This window comes from Mercenaria mercenaria, chromosome 16 (genome assembly GCF_021730395.1).
Source record: "Mercenaria mercenaria strain notata chromosome 16, MADL_Memer_1, whole genome shotgun sequence".
NCBI classification, from domain to species: Eukaryota; Metazoa; Mollusca; class Bivalvia; order Venerida; family Veneridae; genus Mercenaria; species Mercenaria mercenaria.
The window spans coordinates 23,485,572-23,511,790 of record NC_069376.1 but is presented as its reverse complement, the minus strand read 5'-3'; the positions used below and the strand labels follow the sequence as shown (position 1 = coordinate 23,511,790).

General features: G+C 36.3%; 1 protein-coding gene across 1 annotated transcript in view; it reads right to left on the bottom strand.

The window, feature by feature from the left end:
• Window positions 1–21,002, bottom strand: part of LOC123541214 (protein PHTF2-like) — a 64,538-nt gene extending 43,536 nt beyond the window's left edge. Inside the window, exons 1-6 of the mRNA XM_053526382.1 lie at window positions 20,917–21,002; window positions 18,006–18,259; window positions 16,040–16,096; window positions 13,232–13,398; window positions 11,639–11,753; window positions 10,620–10,732 (exon numbers count right to left, since the gene is read on the bottom strand). Of these exons, the coding sequence (XP_053382357.1) occupies window positions 10,620–10,732; window positions 11,639–11,753; window positions 13,232–13,398; window positions 16,040–16,096; window positions 18,006–18,047 (494 nt within the window). The 5' untranslated portion in view covers window positions 18,048–18,259; window positions 20,917–21,002. The remainder of the gene's footprint in view (window positions 1–10,619; window positions 10,733–11,638; window positions 11,754–13,231; window positions 13,399–16,039; window positions 16,097–18,005; window positions 18,260–20,916) is intronic.
• Window positions 21,003–26,219: the final 5,217 nt, after the last annotated feature.

The window sequence follows — 26,219 nt, the reverse complement described above, 5'->3', positions numbered from 1 at the left end:
GGTGGGCACCTTCCCCACCTCCTGCATACATTTATTCAGACTCTGGTGGGCACCTACCCCTCCCCTGGCAGACATAATTTCAGGCACTGGTGGGTACTTACCCCTCCCGCTGCAGACATAATTTCAGGCTCTAGTGGGCATCTACCCCTCCCCAGGCAGACATAATTTCAGGCACTGGTGGGTACCTACCCCTCCCCCTGCTGACATAATTTCAGGCACTGGTGGGCATCTACCCACTCCCATGGCAGACATAAGTTCAGGCACTGGTAAGCACCTTCCCCTCCCCCAGCAGACATGATTTATGGCACTTGTGGGCACCTCCCCCTCCCCCTGCAGGCATGATTTCAGACTCACCCCTCCCCCTGCAGACATGATTTCACTAGTTGGCACCTACCCCTTCCCCTGTAGAAATGATTTCAGGCACTAGTGAGTACCTCCCCACCCCTCCCACTCCAGACATGATTTCATGCACTGTAAGGCACCTAACAGATTCCTTCACCTGGATAGCTTAATTTTACATGTAAAGTTCAGCTTTGAAAGAGCAGATGAAACAAAATTAGCATCTTAACCACATGGATGAAGAGTTCCCTGCACCTTATTAGAATAACTCTCCTCTAGCAAGCAATATATTGACTTCCTCACAAGAAATAACGGTTATAACCTGACCCTGAAAAGGCTGCAGTGGTCAACAGTAAACCTAAAACCTGCCAAAAAAATGGACCTTCAAATCTAAAACTTTCATAAACTGGATGATTGAATACATTTTGTATGCAATGTTGAAATATAATATCCAACAAGAACTGTACAAAGTTTTGGATATTTCCTTGAGGCTAGGAGGCAAACACTGGATTCCAACAACTGTGGTAGGGATTTTAGAACACATCTTACTTACGAGTCACTAGACGTATCATTACTACATAACAGAACAACAGAGAAAGAAAGTGTAACATAAATATTCTACATACATAAAAACATATAATAAAGATTTACGACTCCAAGTGTTGGTCAGTAAATTAACAGTGTACTCTAAAGATTTAAGTTTTGCATTTAAACATCTGAATATTGAGACATAGGCATTATATACCCACCTCTCTTTCTGATTTTTCTCCAAAACAAACAAAACAAGAGGGCTAAGATGGCCCTAGGTCGCTCACCTGAGAAACACACCATAACAGTGTAAACATGTTTGACCTAGTGACTTCAAGGAAACAAATATTCTGACCAATTTTCATTAAGATTGGACCAAAAAATGTGGTCTCTTAAGTGTAAACAAGTATTTTCTTCAATTTGACCTAGTGACCTAGTTTTTGAGCCAAGATGACCTACATTCAAATCTGACCTAGATTTGGTCTTGAAAGGCAATCATTACAAAACATTTTTCTTTGATTTGTCCTAGCAACCTATTTTTTGACCCAAGATGACCCATATTCAAACTTGACCTTAATTTCATCAAGGCTATCATTCTGACCAAATTTCATGAAGATCAATTGAAAAATACAGTCTCTATTGCATACACAAGGTTTTTCTTTGATCTGACCTAGTGACCTAGTTTTTGACCGCAGATGACCCATACTGACCTAAATTTCATCAAGGCAATCATTCTGGCTAAATTTTATGAATATCCAGTGTAAAATGCAGCCCCTATTACGTACACAAGGCTTTTCTTTAATTTGACCGGGTGACCTAGTTTTTGACCCTAGATGACCCATCTAGAAGGTTTTCTTTGATTTGACCTAGTGACCTAGTGTTTGACCCCAGATGACCCATTTTCGAACTTGGCCTAGATTTCATCAAGGTTATCATTCTGATTAAACTTCATGAAGATCAGTTGAAAAATACAGCCCCTATCGCATACACAAGGTTTTTCTTTGATTTGACCTAGTGACCTACTTTTTGACCCCATATAACCCATTTTCGAAGTTGGCCTAGATTTCATCAAGGTAATTATTCTGACCAAAATTCATGAAGATCAATTGAAAAATACAGCCTCTATTGCATACACAAGGTTTTTCTTTTATTTGACCTAGTGACCTAGTTTTTTACCCCAGATGACCCATTTTCGAACTCGAACTAGATTTTATCATGGTTATCATTCTGACAAAATTTCATGAAGATCAGTTGAAAAATACAGCCTCTATTGCATACACAAGGTTTTTCCTTGAGCTGACCTAGTGACCTAGTTTTTGACCCCAGATGGCCTATTTTCAAACTTGGCCTAGATTTCATCAAGGTTATCATTCTGACAAAATTTCATGAAGATCCATGGAAAAATACAGCCTCTATCGCATACACAAGCTAAATGTTGACAGACGACAGACAGACGCCGGACACCGAGCAATCACAATAACTCACCTGAGCATTGCTCAGGTGAGCTAAAAATAGTGTATCATCTAAAGTTTGTAAGAGGTGAAACATTTATTACTGCACTACAGATATAAACAAGAGCTGTCACAGGAGACAGCGCGCTCGACTATTTCGATGCTGGATAGTGATACTGGGAACATCTGAGGAAACTAGAGCTGTCACTGGAGTGTTTAATGACTCCAATTGTGGATGAAGATATTGCACAATAGCCTGAGTCTATGTCAAAAATATCAACTTAAAGTAATAAGAGAGGTAAAGATAAAATGTTTGTTTGTTTGTATTTCAGTCATGGTAAAGAAAAAAAAAAGAAAAAAAAAAAGATAGAGTGAAAGTGCATAAAACTTTATCCTGAAATTCTAAGTAAAAAGGGGAATAATTCATGAAAAATTGTGCCAGAGTTACGCATCTTGTGTCATATGATGTGGGTGATGATGCTTAACAACTATTTTAAGTTTGAATCAAATCCATTCAGTAATAACAGAGATAGAGTGAAAGTGCATCAAAACTTTAACCTGAAAATCTAAGTGAAAAGGGGGGATAATTCATGAAATATTGGTGCCATAGTTATGGCCCTCATGTCAGATGACGTGGATGATGATGAAGAATAAGTATTTCAAGTTTGAATCAAATCCATCAAGTAATTACAGAGATAAGTTGAAAAAAGAGAAAGTGTAAAAAAACTTTAACCAAGGTGGGGACACGGAAAGACGCCGATGCCGACGCCGGGGCGAGTAGGATAGCTCTCCTTATACTTCGTATAGTCGAGCTAAAAATGTAGTAACAAGAGCTGTCTCCGTAGGATGACACATGCCCCTGATGGCACTTTGAATGAATAGTTATGGCCGATGTTAGAGTTAAGGACCTTTGACCTACGGACCTGGGTCTTGCGCGCGACACATCGTCTTACTGTGTCACACATTCATGCATAGTTATTTTAAAATCCATGCATGAATGACAAAGATATGGACCGGACATGCCCATCAATGAACTATCATGAAAAATGATCTTGAACGTCTAAGTGTGACCTTGACCTTTGAGCTACGGACCTGGGTCTTGCGTGTGACACGTCGTCTTATTGTGGTACACATTCATGCCAAGTTATTTGAAAATCCATCCATCGATGACAAAGATATGGACCAGACACGCCCATCAATGCACTATCCTTTAACGTCTAAGTGTGACCTTGACCTTTGAGCTACGGACCTGGGTCTTGCGTGTGACACGTCGTCTTATTGTGGTACACATTCATGCCAAGTTATTTGAAAATCCATCCATCGATGACAAAGATATGGACCAGACACGCCCATCAATGCACTATCCTTTAACGTCTAAGTGTGACCTTGACCTTTGAGCTACGGACCTGGGTCTTGCGCACTGCACGTCATCTTACTGTGGTACACATTCATGCCAAGTTATTTGAAAATCCATCCATCGATGACAAAGATATGGACCGGACACGCCCATCAATGCACTATCCTTTAACGTCTAAGTGTGACCTTGACCTTTGAGCTACGGACCTGGGTCTTGCGCACTGCACGTCGTCTTACCGTGGTACACATTCATGCCAAGTTATTTGAAAATCCATCCATCGATGACAAAGATATGGACCGGACACTCCCATCAATGCACTATCCTTTAACGTCTAAGTGTGACCTTGACCTTTGAGCTACGGACCTGGGTCTTGCGCACTGCACGTCGTCTTACTGTGGTACACATTCATGCCAAGTTATTTGAAAATCCATCCATCGATGACAAAGATATGGACCGGACACGAAAATTGCGGACAGACCGACAGACGGTTCAAAAACTATATGCCTCCCTTCGGGGGCATAAAAACAGAGTAACTTCTCTCAAACAAGAAATTACTTCTTCCAAACAGGTACTTACTTCTCTTAAACATGTACTTCTCTCAAACAGGTATTTATTTTTCTCAAATAGGTACTTCCCTCAATGGGTAATTACTTCTCTCAAACAGGTACTTCCCTCAACAGGTAATTACTTCTCTCAAAAAGGTAATTACTTCTCTCAACAAACAGGTAATTACTTCTCTTAACAAACTTCAACAAACAGGTAATTAGTTCCCTCAACAAAAAGGTAACTAGAAAATGCTTTTGTAAAAAAGCGCATGTCTCCCCCAATGCAAAGTCCTATAGGCAAGAAGTCAATAGGGGTCAGGAGTGAAAGTCAAAGAGACACTGATGGTTGGCTGCAATAGAGATCATCTACTTGGCATGTCCAGTCATCCCGCTAAATTTCAACACTCGTGGCCTAGTGGTTCTCAAGTCACTGTTCAGGCTCCTGTGACCTTTGATCAAGTGACCTCAAAATAAATAGGGGTCATCTACTCTGCATGTCCAATCATCCTATTAAGTTTCAACATTGTAGGTCAAGTGGTTCTCAAGTTATTTCCAAAAAATGATTTTACATGAACAGGCCACTGTGACCTTGACCTTTAATAGACTGACCTCAAAATCAAAAGGGGTCATCTACTCTGCATGTTCAATCATCCTATGAAGTTTCAACATTCTGGGTCAAGTGGTTCTCAAGTTATTGATCGGAACTGGTTATCAATGTTCAGGCCCCTGTGGCCTTGAACTTTAACAGAGTGACCCCAAAAACAATAAGGGTCATTTACTCTGCATGAACAATCATCCTATGAAGTTTCAACATTCTGGGTCGAGAGGTTCTCAAGTTATTGATTGGAAATGGTTTTCCATGTTCAGGCCCCTGTGACCTTGACCTTTCATGGAGTGACCCCAAAATCAATAGGGGTCATCTACTTTGCATGTACAATCATCCTATGAAGTTTCAACATTCTGGGTCAAGTGGTTCTCTAGTTATTGATCGGAAATGGTTTTCAATGTTCAGGCCCCTGTGACCTTGACCTTTGACGGAGTGACCCCAAAAACAATAGGGGTCGTCTACTCCAGCAGCCCTACAACCCTATGATGTTTGAAGGTTCTAGGTCAAATGGTTCTCCAGTTATTGCTCGGAAATGAAGTGTGACGTACGGACGGATAGACGGAAGGACGGACAGGGCAAAAACAACATGTCTCCTGGGGGAGACATAATTAGTTCCCTCAACAAACAGGTAATTTCTTCTCTAAACAACAAGGTAATTACTTCTCTCTCACAGGTAATTACTTCTCTCAACAAACAGGAACTTACCTATCTCAAACAGAAACTTCTCTTAAACATGTACTTCTCTCAATGGGTAATTTCTTCCCTCAACAAACAGGCAATTACTTCCCTCAACAAACAGGTAATAACTTTTCTCAACAAGCTTCAACAAACAGGTAATTACTTCTCTCGAACTGGTAATTACGTCTCTTAACACACAGGTAATTACTTTTCTCAAACAGGTTATTACTTCTCTCAAACAGAAACTTCTCTTACACATGTACTTCTCTCAATGGGTAATTACTTCCCTCAACAAACAGCAATTACTCCCTCAAACAGGTAATAACTTCTCTCAAACAGGTAATTACTTCCCCCAATACACAGGTAATTACTTATCTCAACACACAGGAAATTACTTCTCTCAACACACAGGTAATTACTTTTCTCAAATAAGTAATTACTTTTCTTAAACAGGAACTTGCTTCTCTCAAAAAAAACTTCTCTTAAGGAGGTAGGATACCTTGTTACAAGGGTAAATTCAAATTAGTTGAAACGCAGCATGTTTTTGTATTTCGTGTAATATGAAGTTTTAACTGCTACAATCTCAATTTCGTTTGTCTCTGTCCCTTCAAGTTCAATTTTTATCCAGGTTTGAAGAACATGACCCTACAAAGGTATTTCATATTGAAAGAAGAAGGAAAATACGGATATTTAACATTTTTCAGTGTATTTTAGTTTCATTGATATCCGTAGAAGTCTGTATAATTGATAATTTCACTGGTATGCACGTTATCTTTCTAATATAAGCTTAAAATGTATATGTCGCGGGGCTCGTGTTTCCATGGTTACGCATTTTCTCTCATTTTTAAACAACTATGTATAAAAATAGGGGTTTTCGACGGCTTCAGTGCCATTCTGTTAATGCCCAACATGAAATGTTTGGGTAATATTATTAGCAAAATACCAAGCACTTTACATGGTACCCTATTTTTCTTAAATTTTAAAGTAACCATGGCAACAGAGATGTTTAAAATAGCTTATATCTTGCTGTTTGTCGTAATTTCTTTAAAAAAATATTGAATAAGATTATCTTTCTAGTTGATGTAGCTTTAAAACATATTATTTCTAACGTAGGTTACATTTTCGTGTTATTTGCATTTATTCAAACAAATTGCACAGCTTAGAATACGTACAGCAGTACCCCTCGTCTGCCATTTTTCATGGAAAAATCGTTCAGCGTGCTGCTATTATTCTCATGAATATTGTTGAAATGAAAATAAAAAGCCGAAGCTGTGTTTCTTAAATAGACCAGTGTCAACGCTTTTGAATTTTACATTTAGATACATAGGTCACGGGCTTTGTTTCCATGGTAACATCAATTCAGTTCAAGAAACCACAATTTTCTACTGAAATTTGAACAATTTTAGATCTTAGTTTTAGTATGTAAGTAACAAATTATCAATGGAACCTGAAAAATAGGTATTACAAATCAAACTGCTAGACTTTTTATTTGAAAATGGCCGTAAGAAGTAACCTTTCACCCAACTATATTCCAAATAACATTGGTTGCCATCATCCATTTTCTTACATTCCGCATAACATTTCAATATAACTAAATAAAAGAAGCAAAATATTGATTATTATTCAGAGCAAAAGACTCATAAAAAATATTTCAGCAAATAATGGTTATTTGAAAATAGCTAAAATAAAGAAAATGTACAGAATTACGTACTTTCAAGATAAAAGCTATTAATTTTGCGCGGTAACTGACACGTAACGTCATGACGTCAATGACGTCATTTTAAGGCAACATTGTTTTGAAGCGTTTCTGCGGCAATTTATTCATTATTTCTGCATTATTAAACCATAAAGCATCAGATCGAAGACAAGTTCATGATTTGTTTTCAAAAGAATGAATATACAAACACATTTAGTTTGTCGTAAACGTCGTCGTAAATCGTCACGTTAGCTTCCGGTTGGACATGCGCACATACAAATATGAAGGTAACCTACCTCCTTAAACATTTACTTCTCTCAATGGGTAATTACTTCCCTCAACAAACAGGCAATAACTTCCCTAAACAAACAGGCAATTACTTCCCTCAACAAACAGGCAATTACTTCCTTTAACAAACAGGTAATTACTTCTCTCACACAGGTAAATACTTCTCCTAACAAACAGGTAATTACTTCTCTCAACAAACAGGTAATTACTTTTCTCAAAGAGGTATTTACTTTTCTCAAACAGGAACTTACTTCTCTCAAACAGAAACTTCTCTCAATGGGTAATTACTTCCCTCAACAAACAGGCAATTACTTCCCTCAACAAACTTCAACAAACAGGTAATTACTTCTCTCAAACAGGTAATTACTTCCCGCAACAAACAAGAAATTACTTCTCTCAACAAACATGTAATTAATTCTCTGAAACAGACAATTACTTCTCTCGAACAGGAACTTACTTCTCCAAAACAGGTACTTACATCTCTCAAACAGGTACTCACACCTCTCAAATGAGAACATACTTTTTTATCTCTAAAACAGGTACTTACTTTCTCAAACAGACACTAAGTTCTTTCTTATTTTTTTTTTTATCTGAATAAACTGATGTATGCAAGTAACATACTCTTGGAGTCCTTACAAATATGAAATATTTTCACATATATTTCAACACATGCATTGACAAACTTAGTAGAAACTAAGGCATAATTTCAGTTTTATCATGGCTTACAATCCCATTTCCTTTTCTGGCTACCTTTCTCTAAGTCAGTATTTTCACTTACAATCTATAACTAACTGATAGCCAAGTTTTAACTTGATGTAAGTACACGGGAATATTCAAGTGTAATGCTGAGTTAGCTTTGTGTATGTACAGTAATAGACTAAACATATATCAACAATTACATGTAAATCAACTATACCAAAAATTTATAAATAAACATGGGTTTTGCAAAACACAGAACACAGCCAATCATAACTCGAAGTTTGACTGCCACATACCAAAGCTCTCTCTAGTTATTGCTTAGAAATTGCTTGTTCAGTCTAAAATGCTCTCACAGTGACCTTGAACTTTAACCTAGAGATAATTGACTGACTCCGCCCTGGCAATCATCCATAGCTGTTTTATGGAAGTTGTTTAGTTTTCACATCTACTTATTAATAATAAGCTCCAATGTGATAAAAGTTTTGCTCATTCCAATCACTCTTAAATCCACTTCCTTGAAAATCCAGAACTGGCGTCATTAAAGCTGGTGCAATCGTGATGCTAGCGGGACTAGATCCCGCAACTTCTGGGCTGAGCAGCAGGCAGTTTAACCACTGAACTACTGTTTCCCTTTTGTGGTAGGCCTAGCATACTCTAAATATTGACAAGAAAAATTTCAGTCCCTATGACCATGACCTTTGACCTACTGAAATATTAAAATGTAGTGGTTGTATTCTGTCTATATGCTACCACGCTATGCCGACTCAAATATTCTACAATTATTAATCTAAAACTTTTTCTCAAATGCACTTTGACCTAGAACTTTGACCTACTGTCCCCAAAAACAAAAGCTACTGGCCACAGGCAATGATCCTATCAAGTTTAAACTCTGTAGACCCAAGTGTTCTCCACCTAATGACTAAAACCAATATTCAGTCTAGGTCAATTTTACCACAAATGTAGACCTACTTAAAATTTACTATCTTCAATAACTTCAGGGGCCATGTACTTACAACAAGCAATCATCCTACGAAGTTTGACAACCCACATGTTCTCCAGTCACTGACTGTAAACTTAATGGTCCAGTGGCTGATGGACAGACTGACATGAGCAAAATTAATTTTCTCTTTTTTTCAAAGAAGGGCATAAAATCTTTTTTTTCTACTTTGACACTGATTCATACTGAACAGATCCACCACTTTGTTCCTATAGCCAAAACATTAATTTTTTCAGTATCTGACAAACTGTTTAATGTTGCTTTTATGCTAACTAGGATATCCTTAAAGAAAATGTTACTGCATCCAAATTTGCTTAAATTTACAATGGACCATACCATTGCAATATCACTTTTGATTTGAATAAATTCAAAACTAAACAAGACAAGATGAAAATTTCTTAAATCATTGGATTCTTGAGAATGAAATTATATATAAACTAGAATGTGTCTGTAGGACAGGCAGGGTGTGCCCCCCATTGGTACATCTGTCACAAATAAGGGGCCATAATTCAAATGTTTGCAGTGTTAATGGGATTTAGCCTAAACAAACATTTTATGTAAAGGATTCATTTTTCTAGGCCATATATTTTTGAGCTATGAGCATCACAAACAAAGAATCCACTATTTTGGCTATTTCAAGGGCCGTAATAGTGTCTTAAGCGCAAAGATTCTCAAGAAGAATGCCGAGTGTGAAAGGTCACATCATGATAAAGACTCAAGCAAGGTTTCATGAATTTACATTAAATACTTTTTGAGCTAGGCACATAATTAGGTGAAAATGTGCATTTTTTTTACTATTTCAGGGGCCATAACTTTAAAAATAGGGGGTGGAGCCGTTAAAAAAACAAAAGGTGTGCAAGTTATTATCATGATAAAGACTTCTGTAAGTTTTCAACCATTTATATTAAATACTTTTTGAGCTAGGTGCGTCAAAAGGTGAAAATGTGCATTTTTGACTATTTTAGGGGCCGTAACTCTGAAAATAGGGGGCGGAGCAAGACAAAAAATAGGAGGTGCACAGGTTCATATCATGATAAAGACTCATTCAAGGTTTCATGAAATATTTTTTGCGCTAGGCATGTCACAAGGTGAAAATGTGCATTTTTTACTATTTCAGGGGCCATACCTCTAAAAATAGGGGACGGAGCCAGATGAAGAATAAGAGGTGCGCAAGTTCATATCATGATTAAGACTCATGCATGGTTTCATCAATTTATATCAAATACCAGGTGCGTTACGAACTTTAGACGGACGGACGCACGGATGCACGGACAAGACCAAATCTATATGCCCCCCATGACAATGATACTGTCTTAAAAACAAATGAAGGTAATATCTTCTTATGGAAAGTACTTAAATAGAAAAGTATGTAAAGATGCAAGTCCACAGAATTTAAAACACAACACTACACCAGACTATTAATTTGAAAGGTACCTTTTATTGTCCCTGACAGGGGGTTTCAGGTGGGTTAGTATTGTCTGTGAATGGATGAGTCCAAGAAACACCATCAGGATAAATGGGATCACAACTTCACTTAATGACTGCTCCTGAAAGGAATGTTACATGTTAAACTACTCACATGAGTAATCATTTATAATAAAACAAGTTCACAATGGCTCCTGCAGACAATATCTAACCATGTTACGTCAAACCACTTGTACTTTTAGAAGTCTAGTCTGTAGGAAGCTACTTATGCTATTCATAAAGGAATAAACTATATAGCAGACATATTATAAATAAGCATGTACTTAAGCTGTGAGTAATTGTTTCCTTATTACAAGAGCCGTCTAAATGTCAGCACACTTCACTATTTGAAACCCTTCCATCTAGTACAAAAGCTTTCACAAAACTTTTTAAGTTGAAAAAAAGGGCATAATTTTGGTAAAATGTACCGGTAAGCCAGAGTTATGAAACTTGCCACCTGAGGTCAAAGACATGTGGAAATTCTGAAAAGATTTGGTCAACTACTTCTTGAGAAACATGCCTTCATGCAAAACTATGCTACAAAGGGTCATATTTTTGACAAATTAAAAGCAAGAGTTATGTACTTGCCATCCTTGCCATTTATCCTTAAAAAGCTGAACATTACTTTCAGTTTACTGAGGAGTCTTACTAAAACATCTACTGCACTTCAGACAAAAATCCCCGCTGCCAGTGTTGATTTTCACAGACAATGCCATATTGAAAATCATCACAGTATGGTTTGCAATCATGAGCAAACACTGGTGCATAATTTCAGGAACGTAATAATTAATCTTGGTTTTCCATACTGATGATTATACTTACGGCACTTTGTGTCATTTTGTAATAAAACTTTGATAAACTGACTTTATTACTTTTATATAAATACAATGTACATATTTCTGAGAGAAATTAATGTGCAAAGTTCCAGTCATTTATATGCATCATATTGTGCTTTCCACACTGAAGAAATATACTGTATATTAACTTACTTCCTGAGTCAATTCTTCTCCCACATTGTTGAAGAACACACATGTTGTAATAATCTGCATTGTATACAATACCATGAGGAACATCCAGAATGGCAGTGACGTCTGCTGTATCCACCTACATGTACATTTATCACTTATTATTCTATATTTGGAAAACAAGCTAAATGTGGTTCAGACATCTGTCCGTAGAATCTATCTATATAATTATTGTGTATTTATAACTAAATGAAGAAGATTATATGATACACATAACCAACATCTAGTGGGTTTACTGATTTAATCAGCATTCTCCTTGTTTCAACTTATATCAGGGCTATGACAAAATATATCTGAAAATATTCATACATATTTCCAATGTAATCAGATTACTGAAAATGTTCAAGCTCTTGTCTTTGAAACACAATTTAGAGTATTCCTGTAAAATCCGCATACAAAGTTTGCTCAGATAGCCTGGCAGCTCAATTTGTTCATGATGGCAATAAATATGGTGTCAGTGACTTTCAAGCTTTCATTCAGAAGGAGATTCTATTCCTAAGCTGCCACTCATGTATTATTTTTGCATATGGGTAGAACCACAAACCTTCAGCAAGACACCTGAGCACATTCCTCACAAAACTTTATCAGAGAGTCTCTGAACATATCTCCTCAGACGCACAGCTTAAGATACCTTCAGACCTACAGTATGTACCACCATCAAGCCTACAGCATGAGCGACCTTCAGGTCTACATCGTAAGGGTCCTTCATGCCCAAAGCATTATTTAAAGTAACCTTCATACCCAAAGCAAAAGTGACCTTCAGCCCTAAAGCATGAGCAACCCTCAGGTCTATAGCATAAGTGGCCTCATGCCTACAGCATAAGCGATTTCACTCCTAAAGTAACAGCTACCCTCAGACCTACAACATGTGCCACCCTCAAACCTACAGCATGAGCAGCCTTCAGCCCTACAGCATGGGCGGCCCTCTGACCAATAGCCCGACTGACCTTCAACCCCAAAGTATAACAGTGACCCTCACACCTACAGCATCACTGACCCTCAGACCTTCAGCAGTGACAGTCTAGTTCAATGATAACTACTTTATGAACTAAATAAACTGTGAAATCAATGATGTTAATATAGGTAACACATTAAACCCGAATACACCTAAAAACCGGAATACACATTCCATAAATGGAATACACCTGTATTTTTTTAACTAAAGGTATATTTGAAGGTTTTTTAACAGAATGCAATCATATATAACATACATGTAAATTATCTTATGAAAGGAAAAAGAATACATTCGCGCAAAACAATTTTATATGGAAAGTGTATCTGGTGTATTCCAGTTTTTGGGTGGATTCCGGTTTAACGTGTGACCGGTTAATATCGGCTCATCTGTAACATGCCAGAAAATTAAATTTTTTATAAGAATATCTTCATTTTATCTTTATAGAGTTATAAAGCCTTTAATCTATGTCCCCATGAAATGGCATTTTTTGACAAACTATGAAATATCATGCTAATTACATTAAATGATTTCACAGTTATGAGTTTTTACATAACATCATCTGGCACATATGAGCCCTGTTGTGAGATACTTGTATAACATACCATTGATAATGGAATGGAAAAAGCACAACTCGACTGAATGTTTTGATTGTAATGTACGTCCATGGCACCTGTGGTTTAGCTTTGGTAAATGTTGAACCTCTCACAAGATCTACATCTATAAGTTCTGTTTTAGGTCGGACAACTCTTCTTGGAGCTTGCTGGATTCCCTGATGAAGCCAATGTTATTATCATAAATCAGAATGGGCGCTTCAGCACAAACAAACTTTCTGATAAATTTTAAAAATCATAAATTGATAGTGTTGGGTAGCATTACTTTCTTGGGTAGTGAAAGATTTAACATAAAATCTGTAAAAAATGATCTTATCTTCACACTGTTACTCTTCTAAATAAAGGCATAGGAGTAACTTGCATTTTATGTTTATATACAAGTACACATATATTCACCATGACACTTTTAGTTAAGATCTGCGAGATTCCCAGGACTGTCAATAATATATCAAGTAGATATAACTGTTCATAAAAGAATATATCCTATCTTAAACTGTCTTTTTTTCCCTATGATGTGTCAGATTTTCTTTGATAGTCAGGTCTTCAAATTTTAAAAACCAGGGGATTCATCCAGATTCCAAATATTACCGAACAGTGTAAACACCAAGTAAAATTCTACTTGGAATATTACTATCTCATATATTTTTAAGTTATGCTGAAGTCAAAACAAATCATTAGTATGCTTGCTCAGTTAGGAACTGTTAAAAAATGTTCTCATTATTTTACATGGAATGAACACTCCAGACCCCTATCGCTCTACTCTCAATTTTTAGCTCATTTGTTTTATTACACCACACATGAGCATGTATAAATAGAGCTAGGTTATTTGGCTAGCATATGTTAATATATCTCTTACAGTATCAAATTTCAAATATCTTTACATTGTCAACTGACTTATCTTTCAGGTTTACAAACTTCCTGGTTTTGCATTAAACTGAGTTAATATGATATATTATATCTAATGTTCCATTCACTTGTTCTATAATGGTTTTCTTTGTCAATTTGCTTCAAATTCGAAATATTCATATTACACAATAATCTTAAATTTATACGTCTTCTATTTAAATTTAACATCAATATTACATTTTGATGGAAATTGTAAATATTGGCCATTTCGGACATCTTCTTTATAAACAAGAACTATCACAGTAAACTAATATGATTACGCCACCCGAAGTCTGGCTGAGATACTGAATCTGCAGGCCTATATTCGAAAGCATATTATAAGAAAATTACTGTAAATAACATTTTTCCATTTTTGTATACAATGGAAACCCTTACTGTGAATTAAAACAGTAGATACAGTGTATATGTACAGAATATAAAATCAGTACAATAAGTTACATGGGCTGTACACTGAGGTGAGATGAAGAAAGAGCAAAACAATACCTCCAAAATGGTGTTAATTAAAAACAAGAGGGCCATGATGGCCCTATTTCGCTCACCTGAGTTTAATTGCTTTCTTGAAGAAAATTCTTTGCTAAAGCTAAACAAATAACCCCATGGGGTGGGGTCAATTTAACCCCGGAGGTCATGATTTGAACAAATTTTGTAGAAGTCTACTAGGCAATGCTACATGTCAAATATCTAAGACCTAAGCCTTCTGGTTTATTTTTAGAAAATTTTTGAAGATTTTCCTATGTAAAATCAAGTGACCCCTGGGGTGGGGTCAATTTTAACCCCGGGGGTCATGATTTGAACAAATTTTGTAGAGGTCCACTAGGCAATGCTACATATGAAATATCTAAGCTCTAGGCCTTCTGGTTTATTTTGAAGATTTTTCTATGTACAATCAAGTAATCCCATGGGGCGGGGTCAATTTGACCCCGGGGGTCATGATTTGAACAAATTTTGTAGAAGTCTACTAGGCAATGCTACATGTCAAATATCTAAGATCTAAGCCTTCTGGTTTATTTTTAGAAAATTTTTGAAGATTTTCCTATGTACAATCAAGTGACCCCTGGGGTGGGGTCAATTTTGACCCCGGGGGTCATGATTTGAACAAATTTTGTAGAGGTCCACTAGGCAATGCTACATGTCAAATATCTAAGCTCTAGGCCTTCTGGTTTATTTTGAAGATTTTTCTATGTACAATCAAGTAATCCCATGGGGCGGGGTCAATTTGACCCCGGGGGTCATGATTTGAACAAATTTTGTAGAAGTCTACTAGGCAATGCTACATGTCAAATATCTAAGATCTAAGCAAGTGACCTAGTTTCTGATCTTGGGTTAATCTAGATTGTAGAAAAACAAGTAATCTGACACAGATTTATGACTATCAAGGAGCAAATGTGGCCTCTAGTCTAGACTGTTAATAAGGTCTTTTTATGATGTACCTAGTGATCTAAGTTCTGATTTCATGTAACCAAGTTATAAAACACATCAAGATTTTATAGAGACAAACATTCAAACAAAGTTTTAAAAAGATCAAACAAAAAATGTGACCTAAGTTTTTTTTTATGGTTTGACCTAGTGACCTACTTTTTGACCTCAGGAAACCCAGTTTTAAACTGGGCCTAGATTTTATAGAGACAAACATTCTGATAAAAGTTTCATAAAGATAAAGTAGAAAATGTGGCCTCTAGTTTCTCTATTAATGGACCAAGTAACCAAGTTTTTGAGCCCAGATGACTCTGTAACGAACTTAAGAGTTTTCATTGAGTTAGACTAAACGTGTGCCCTCCAGAGTGTTAACAGTCAAACTGTTGACGACCCACAGAGAAACACGACAATGGACACAGGATAATAACAATAGCTCACCTCTAGCACTATGTGCTCAGGTGAGCTAAAAAAGCATACCTCAATAACTTTCTGTTCCACAGACTGTTCCCAAAGCTGTTTATCATAAGATCCTATCTGAAATGGTAACAGCAACTACTGATGACAAGTGTCAACCAAACTGACAATAATTACAAACATGGCTTCTTCACAAAATTTAACAGCAAACCTGAAATCCTCTCAGTTTTCTATAATTCAAAATAGTATTTTGTCAGCTGAGTAGATCAATATAAACCCATTTATTAACTGATATTAGGTACACAGAAACAGCAGCTATCATACCAATATGAAATTTGTGAATAAAATGTACACATTTTTGCGGAAAGTAAATTTTTGTAATTGGTTCAAGAATTATGATACTGATCTGCTTAACCGACACATTTTCATAAATATTTATCAGAAATTTGTTTTGCACATGATAATTTACAATGAATCCCTTGAAAGTTCACAAATGTTTTGACGGGAAAGCAAATGAGAGCTTGTTGTTTTTTTAACACACTGACACAACTAGAGGTCATATGACAACTTTCTGCCATATTTCAGACTGGAACTGGCACCTGGACAGAACCACAGACCTTCCATAAGCCAGCTAGATGATGTCTTCAAATGAAAGAATTCTACACCTAAGCAAAGTTTCAACCCCAAAGTGGTGAGGGATCATAGAGGGCGTTCGGTTGACCTGAGGTCCCGGGTTTTGACCCACGAAAATCGGGTAAATCCCTTATTTGACCCGCAGAGAAAATGCCCTGTGCGTCGGCTTGACTCGCGGAAATTTTCTTTGAATTACTGATGTGTCTTGAGTTCAAAAGTTCTGCCCCTTGTCAATCAAAATCCCAGTGAATTTTAATATTATTCGCCGGCACAAGCGGAAGTAGTACACAGTAGGCGGAGCATCGTATGTTAATTAGCTACTGACAGATGTCAATCACGCCAGTGCGCCACGCGCCAACTGACACGTGGTAATCTTGCTGTTTGTATTTAGTATAATAATGCCCTATCATTATCAAAGGTGTTTATTACTCAATGTGTAAAAGTTAATTGCCCTAGATTATCGTGTTTGCACCTCTCGTTAATTAGCGGTATTCAGCTTATGCTGCATTGTTATATGTCTTGCCAACTTAAAATAGGAATTATTTTATTACTGAATAAAACAACAAAGTGGATAATTAAAATCATTATTTTGTGTGCTTGATAGGATTACATGAGCCGGTCAACCGTTTCGGTCTATAGCAAATTTATTATCATTGCCGAGGCTTAGTTTAGTCCAAAACAAATTAAATGTAAAATAAGGAGAAATTATGTTAAGTATAGGTATGGTGAATAAAAAAGAAATTTAAAACATGTATTTTATCAAGAATTTTAAATGTTTACTTTCCTTTTCGATACATGTTTTAGATAGGTTTGTGGAAGGTACATTAATAACAGAATACCTTTACCCCTGAAAAGCTGATCTTGACTCTTGAAAATCTTATTTTGACCCTTGAAAATTTAGGCTGAAGAGTCAATGACTCTTGAGTTTCAGAACCTATTGAATGCCCTGATCATATCTGCTGACAGGCATTCAAGTTTTCATATTAAAAGTACAGTACATGAAAATCATATCATTGGTCAGTCAAATATTTATAAAACTTTGACTGGTTGACCAAGTCAGTTTTTTTTATATAAACTATTCTCACTTATCTCCGAAAGTACTCTAGACATTAATTTATTATGGCCAACCAAGTGAAATCCTATCCTACAGTTATAATCATATGGCTTTTATCATATTTAAAAAAATTCTGGTATTTGTTTGAAATATTCAAATTTTGCAACAAATGACACGGAGGCGGGCCGGCCCAACATTACTTTCATATAAATAATTCCTCAAAACAGCGATACATCATCTCTGCTTGTGTTCACATGAAAAAGTTTTAATCATGGCCTAAAATATTTATCTGGCATGTAAGAATGTGGGGAGCAAAAAATTGAGTAAACAAAAAAATTTTACCTTTTGTTGATACCATGCAACAGTAGTTTGAACTCTGTCCATACCTCATGGACAGGAATTGTGAAGTGATATCTTATAGATTGGTTCCTAACTGTAGAAGATACTGGTTTCTAGCAGTTCTATATCCCTGATATATAAAATATAGACTGGTTCAAAACTTCAGATGGTATGGTTCCAAGCAGTTATATTTCTCTTGTGTACATATGTTGACTGGTTCCTAACAGTAGATGATACTGGCTTGCGAAAACAACTATCTGAAATAAACAAGTCACACAGTTCATACTTCACAGCTGGGAAACAACAGAACTGCCTCCTCCATAGGTGTATGGTTAATGCCTCTACTGCAAAGTTCTGAGCTAATACATGTTGCAAAATATTTTTTTTAAAGTGACAAAAGTCATCATATTTTGGCATTTTTACACACTTAACCGAATATTTAAAAATGGTGATGTAACTCTATAGACACTTTAAAGTGGTCAAATTTATTCTTGATTTGTGGTCATGGGGATGTTTATCTGCAAGAACATTTAGCAGTGAACTGGACCATTTAGAGATGAAAGCTCAATGTCAGATTCTTGCCTTTTATCTGATATCAAGAAATAAATTAAGTAGGCTTGAGATCATGGGTATACAAGTGTTGAAGAGCTGTCTAATGACAGTGCGCTTGACTATCTGAAGCCCTTCTACTTAATACTAGCTTTCATAAATTTTAGCTTCAGCAATGTTTTTTTAAGTATAAATAGGGGCATAATTTTGACATAATAAAAGCTAGTTACATACTTGTCTTGGGAGATCATCTCACATTGCCAAAGACTTGTGCGAAGTATGAAAACATCTGGCCAAGTGGTTTCTGAGAAACCTGCTTACACGTACATGCAAAACTTAAATTCTAAGTTAAAAAGGGCAGACTGAGTGATAATTTTAGAAAAAAATAGGAGTCCTTCAAATTTATGGGTCCAAAGAGGAAAACTATGGGTCCCATCTTATTTATTTATTTATTTTGGTTTTACGGCGCACCAACACAGTATAGGTTATATGGCGCCAAACAGGACTACAAATTTTGGTTCCACATCTCATTTACATCGAAATAAACAAGAGGTATGGAATCAAAATTTGCATACCTGCTGAAATTACAGAGTTACTGCAAAACCAAGTGTTAAGACCCTATTAGTCGCATCTTACGATCATGCAAGGGTAAGGCAGTGGTTCCAATTCTTTTCATACACAGATCGTCCCAGAACCACATGGGGCAGGTCCCATCTTAACGAAGAAAATTCTGCAATTGACAAGCACTGTCAAAACATTGAAGTACAGTTAAAGAAACTGCCTTGTCAGTTATCCTGTATATAGAATATGGTCTACAACAGTGTTACTGTCACATCCACTTATTCTTTGTAAGATAATCAGACACCGGACGTGATCAGACAACTTGGAAGTTTTTCTCCTTGTAAGAACGGAGCCACGATTAAATGGATAACCATTTATATTTGAAAGAGCTATTTTTTTCACAACTTTCAGGATCGGTAGTGCTGCCTGTATTGGTCAGAAGTGACTCAGAACATTTCTTAATGACAACATACAGCTGTTGTTTTTGTCCAATGAAACGAGTGTGAGTCCAAACTACTTTATGTCCAGTTTTCTTAACTTTTTTGGTGGTATGGCTGTAAACAATATTCCGGCAACTGAATTATAGTAAAACACTGACCGAAATAGTATCGAAATTTCCATTGGCTGAATTATTAATACTGCCAAATCAAATTCCTCATTATGTAAGTCATACTGTGACCGGTGCGCTTTCAAAGTATTTATTCTGTAATTTTTTCGCATTTCAGTTTGACAATTCAATGCGTCCCATAGGTACTCATACTTCAATACTTTGCGTCCCTGGCAAATTTTATGCATATATGACGCAGGACGTTGTCCAACTTACTTGACGCAATCCTAGGAAAAACTGAGATAATTTTTTCATATGGGCAATATCCCCACTCGCGTCAAACACTCGAAAGACCAAAATAGTGAAAGCAATATCCGATGAAATTTTCATTGCTGCCGATGCTTTACATGCTATAGGTTTAAATGCTGATTATTTCACGAATTGGCCATAAATTCAAATAAAACTTACATGTATCGAAAGGGGATTCAATTCCTCATTGATTTATGTAAAAATTATCAAATAATATCCAAGTACAAATTTTCTGGTGATTTAAACCTATGTATGTTATGTACACGATTAACATTTACCTTGTATACACGCTAATATGCGCAAGTGATAAAACCAATAACTTTACATGACTGGTGATTCATCCTCCATTATTTTGGTCTTTCAAAGTTTTGACTTTTAGATTGTCAGTTACATATAAATCAATCTGAATGTTGAATTATTTTGACTAATGCAGGACGAGTTCCTAATAGTATCACTGAAAGGGACTTAAATTTGACAAAATAATGGACAGAGTGGCTGCGATTTTGGTACGTGGCATTCCCTGTTTGATATGTCTTTGTTTGTTTTGTAACATGTCTTGGGAATTCAACTCATGATGCTTAAGATATGGGCAAAATTTGAAAGCATTTGATCAGGAACCTGCAGACATGCAAAACTTTAAACCAGAGCTTTTGTAACGTAAAAATATGGACACCAATAAAAAGGTGAAACAAGACTATCAAGAGCACTGCTACTTGAAAAAATTCAAATCGTCAAGCTAAAAATACATTTGGAATTGAAATTTGTATTGAAAATTGTTTGGGATTAGAAATATTGTTTTGTTGCTGGTTTGCCAGCTGATCAGCTGCGCAAAAATCGCTGGAAATCAGATCAATTTTTCACGAATTTCGTAACTTTCAGCAAGCCTTGGCTATCTTAGGTCTAATGTTACATATGTGGAAACTGATGTTTAATTCATGTTATCATTACCTCATGTTCTAGCAATCTAGACAATGTAAATATTGTCAAAGTTTTTTTTCACAACCTTGAAAAAAAACTTCTTCCCGTTAAAAACCTTCTTACTGAAGAGTCAAAAGAGTGAGTAGAAACCGTACCTTTCCCGTGCCGTACCGTACATATTGTATGGAGTAAACATATGTCAGTACAGAACGGGTTTCTCGTGTTCTATTTTAAGTAACGTAGTTGCTATATATAGCGTAACGGTTCTTTGTGGTTATTCGAGGTTTTGACGGACTACGTACAAGATATATCAACCCGCCCACCAACCCTTTGTGCTTTTGCCTATCAGTTGTGTACATATGTTAACTGTACTTTTTCTTTTGCAGACTGGCGATTTTGTTGTTGCCTGTTTCATGTTTTAAAAGAGAGAAAGAAGTGTGCTTTGCACAGAAATTTCACAATGTTTGTTTAACATAGACTGGAGAGTGTGAAGTAGTTCCGGACAGTTCAATTAATTGGAATATCTTTAATTCCAACTATGTTTGGGTTTTTTTTGTGTGTATAATGTTAATGACTGTGAATGTCCCAAGTTAAAAGGGGATATATTTTTTTTGTGGAACTAACTTGTGTGATAGAGTTCTTATTGAAATGATGTGTTATGAAATGTTTATGAAATACAGAGTAGTCCGTCATACCACACCTAGCTATATTGTGTTCAGTTGTTTTTTCTAGTAGAATCTGGTATTAAAGATATTAAATAATTTATGTTTGGCTGAACGCAGTGAAATAAAAACATAATAGAGATTTATTTTTAGGACAGCAGAAAAGAGACTACCAGAAGCGCGCTAAAGCTTAATTTCAAAATATCTGATTCAATAGCTCTGTAAAAGATGCCAGCCTTGGTGTTTCTAGTGAATTAGTACCGGTATTAGGTGACGCATCATAATTAAAATACATTGGTAGCATGTAAGCATTTACTGCATGTAAGCTTAAAAATTTGCAAACGTTCAGACAAAGTTGAAAGATATAGCGGAACCATGTTCATAACAATGTAAAGGTAACTCACTGACCCACTACACGTGTATATTTACCTGAATTTAGGGACTTTCAGTATCACTGTCGGTGATAGTTAGATAAAAAATATCTCATAGCGGAACTTCTTTAGGAAAATGCAGTCATTTTTAGACTATGAGGCTATTAAGTAATTTCGGTTCTATTCTATGTTCGGGTATTTCGGGTTTAAACGGCATAGTGGGGCGCCAAACATGAATGCGATACAGTTCAACAGGCAAACTTAAGCTGAATGAAATAATAAAAGAAGTTTTAATGTGTAAAATTGCATATACACTGCCAGTCTGCCCCCTACCCCCACCCCAATGATATACAGTTACTGCATATCTGAACTTCAAACAATAGTGACAAGTTCAATATAAAAGCATATATAAAATGAACAATATATATGAAGCATCAAATCTACCTGTGTTTTTCGTAATATTGGTCATTGATTGTCAACAAAATCGAGTTTAATAATATCATTTTTTTTCACCTTTTATGTTTCAGTACGTTTAGTGCACTACATTTGGGAAAACATAATTCTGTGGAATATTCACTTGTGTGTACCTACTACACGATATACTTGTTTGCATTTGAAAATACTGATTAAGCAGGACCTGCCGTCTATAAATGAAAGAAAAATATGCACACAGACAGGCGAAACTGTTTTTCGTACGTTGTTTTCAGCCCATTATTTCATATGGGGACAATACGCCACTTTGCACATTGTGTATCATCGAAGGTTCCATGCCGTATGATCACATCAATTATTTAGGTACTTGTAACATATGTAAATGTTAGTTTTGCTCAACCTGGGGCTAAAATTGCGTAGACAGTAGCATACATTTCCATTACCGCCTGTGAACAGGCTCAATGAAACCAAGCCTGCAACATTTTCATTTTTGTAATGTTGGTAGATCTGTGGAATTTCCACATTTTTATGTACTTTTCCGTTTTATCAACTGATATTCAGGAAAGTATTACTGCTGATCTGCAGAAACTTTAAATTTGGTCAGATAATTGGTCGACTAATCTTAATCCAAATAAAGAAGAAATATAGTGTTTATAGAAACAAAGACAAATATCAAACAGCGAATGCCATGTTCCAAAAACACAGCCTCCCCAAAACCAATCACTGAAGTACAACTCCAATTAATTCTACGCTTTGGATCTGAAGACGTGCTATTGATAGACTCGTTCTTACGACCCTTCCGCTAACCAATCACAGCCTTGCTTTCAGCATTTTGAAAATGAAAGTAGAAGTTAGAAAAATCTATATTTAGCCCGGGGTTTTCATGTTTATGATAATAATTCTTATGACGGCCACATCATGAGTGCGCCCTCGTGTGTTGAGAGGTATCATATGTCAAGGTACGGACTTGGTCACGTAAGGGGAGAGTATGTGTCAGGCAGACGGTTATCTCAGTCGGTAGAAAACTCGCTCTGTAAGCGATGGGTACCGGGTTCGAGCCCCGGACTAACTGCACGTTTTTCTCACCCTGTGACATTCGACGCTATTGTGATGGTTCAGCCAAATGCTTGTTGAAACGAGTCGTCTGATTGATTCAAATAAAAATAGTTATACATGTATGTAAAATAAAAAAAAGCAATATCGGAAAACATGCTTGTAATGCGATTTATATATTAGCTGCGTTGAGTCGTATACGGATGCGTTTTGTGAAAAGCTGATAGAAGATTAACAAGTGTAGTATAGATTTCATACGCAGCCTACAGTAACATTAGCTCTGTAAATATTAATTTGTTACTCCAAAGTCATGCCCTCACCAGTGCACCGATTCGGTAGTGTAACCCTTCAAATTGTAGATCACGCAATACATTTCAAAGATATATCTTCAGTGGTAGGGAGGGGCAAAGGCAAAAGTCACAGCAGCCCGGTGTTAAGACATTCTTGTAATGCGATTTATATATTAGCTGCGTTGAGTCATATACGGATGCGTTTTGTGAAAAACTGATAACAGATTAACAAGTGAAATATAGCTTTCATACGCAGCTTACAGTAGCATTTACTCTGTAAATATTAATTTGTTACTCCAAAGTCATGCCCTCATCTGTGAAAGCTGAAAGAAATGAAACACCCAATATCATAATACATGTATATTTATAATTTTCATATGCAGCGTTTAGTAAATCTTAAATTTTCTCCAAATTGACACCGTCACCCTACCTTCACCAGTGCACCGATTCGGCAGTGTAACCCCTCAAATTGTAGATCAAACCATACATTTCACAGAAACATCTTCAGTGGTAGAGAGGGGCAAAGGCAAAAGTCACAGCAGCCCGGGATTAAAACATGCTTGTAATGCAATTTCTATATTAGCTGCGTTGAGTCGTATACGGATGCGTTTTGTGAAAAGCTGATAGAAGATTAACAAGTGTAATATAGCTTTTATACCCAGCCTACCGTAGCATTTGCTCTGTAAATATTAATTTGTTACTCCAAAGTTATGCCCTCATCTGTGAAAGCTGAAAGAAATTAAACACCCAGTATCATATATATTTTTCATATGCAGCGTTTAGTAACATCAGTTCTGTAAATCTTAAATTTTCTCCAAATTGATACCGTCACCCTGCCCTCACCAGTGCACCGATTCGGCAGTGTAACCCTTCAAATTTTAGATCACACCAATGTGACACCATACATTTCAAAGATATATCTTCAATGGTAGAGAGGGGCAAAGGCAAAAGTCACAGCAGCCCGGGATTAAAACATTCTTGTAATGCGATTATTAGCTGCGTTGAGTCATATACGGATGTGTTTTGTGGAAAGCTGATAACAGATAACTTGGGCTTTGCACTGAGACTCTGTCCTGGTCATAAAATATGCTCGTGAGTTAAATTAGTGACAAACGCTACTCAAATGACAGTTCCAATCACAAACAAAAAGTCTGATTAAACAACACACAAGTTCTGGTTGCTCTCGTCAATGCTCTTACTTTGTGAAAATCCATCGGGTATTAAGAAAATGACCGACAAAAAATGTTACCTGAATCGAGCCGAAATAATATCACAGTATGATAAGGGAGATCTTTTCCCCCTTCACTTTACCTTGGACCTTTGCACTGTTTTGACATCGAATGAGTTACCACTGAAATCAGATATTAATCCAGTATTAACAGCCGACTTGATTAAGAATTATTCCATATATATTTTATCATTCAGATTTAGTTTATAAATACAATTACTTCCAGTACAAGAATGAAATTTCTGTAACAGTATAAACAATACCGATTATTCATATGGCCCATTAAGTAATTGTTCAAGCCACCTTTTGAAAACAAAACATATAAGAATTGAGTAACCACGAGTGATAAAGTTTTACCCTGAATTTGGTTTTCTCTGCTATCATGATACTCGGTGATACGACAGGACTATGATAGACTGAAATTAGAAAGAAGAACTTATTGTTTAAATTACATATATATCTTGGATCAGTTTAGCGAGGAGTGAACATAATTACATCATTACGAATGTAGGTTCAAACTAATCAGACAAACTTGGGCTTTGCACTGAGACTCAGTCCTGGTCATGAAATATGCTCGTGAGTTAAATTAGTGACAAACGCTACTCAAATGACAGTTCCAATCATAAACAAAAAGTCTGATTAAACGACACACAAGTTCTGGTTGCTCTCGTCAATGCTCTGAACCATAGCAAGGTTGTGTCTTTTCCAGAATTGAGTCTAGGATTTACTTTCATATGTTCCTTAGGGTCATAACTAAGATATAATAAGAAAACTATGTGTTATTTAAGTTGCTAGTGGCAAGAGGCTGAATATTTACGCAATTTTCCTGAAAATACTCCCAACCATACCACGGCATCTTCTACTCAGAAAATCACATTTTTAGTCTTTTTTTTAATGAATAGCATTTCCCTGGATATTTCCGGCTGTCGAGGATTATCTTTGTATGGAAGAGGGCTCATCTTTACTTTGTGAAAATCCATCGGGTATTAAGAAAATGACCGACAAAATGTTACCTGAATCGAGCCCAAAAAATATCACAGTATAATAACGGAGATCTTTTCCTTCTTCACTTCACCTTGGACCTTTGCACTGTTTTGACGTCGAATGAGTTACCACTGAAATCAGATATTAATCCAGTATTAACAGACGACCTGATTAAGTATTATTCCATATATATCTTATCATTTCAATTTAGTTTATAAATACAATTACTTCCAGTACAAGAATGACATTTCTGTAACAGTATAAACACTACCGATTATACATATGGCCCATTAAGTAATGGGGAATATTAGTC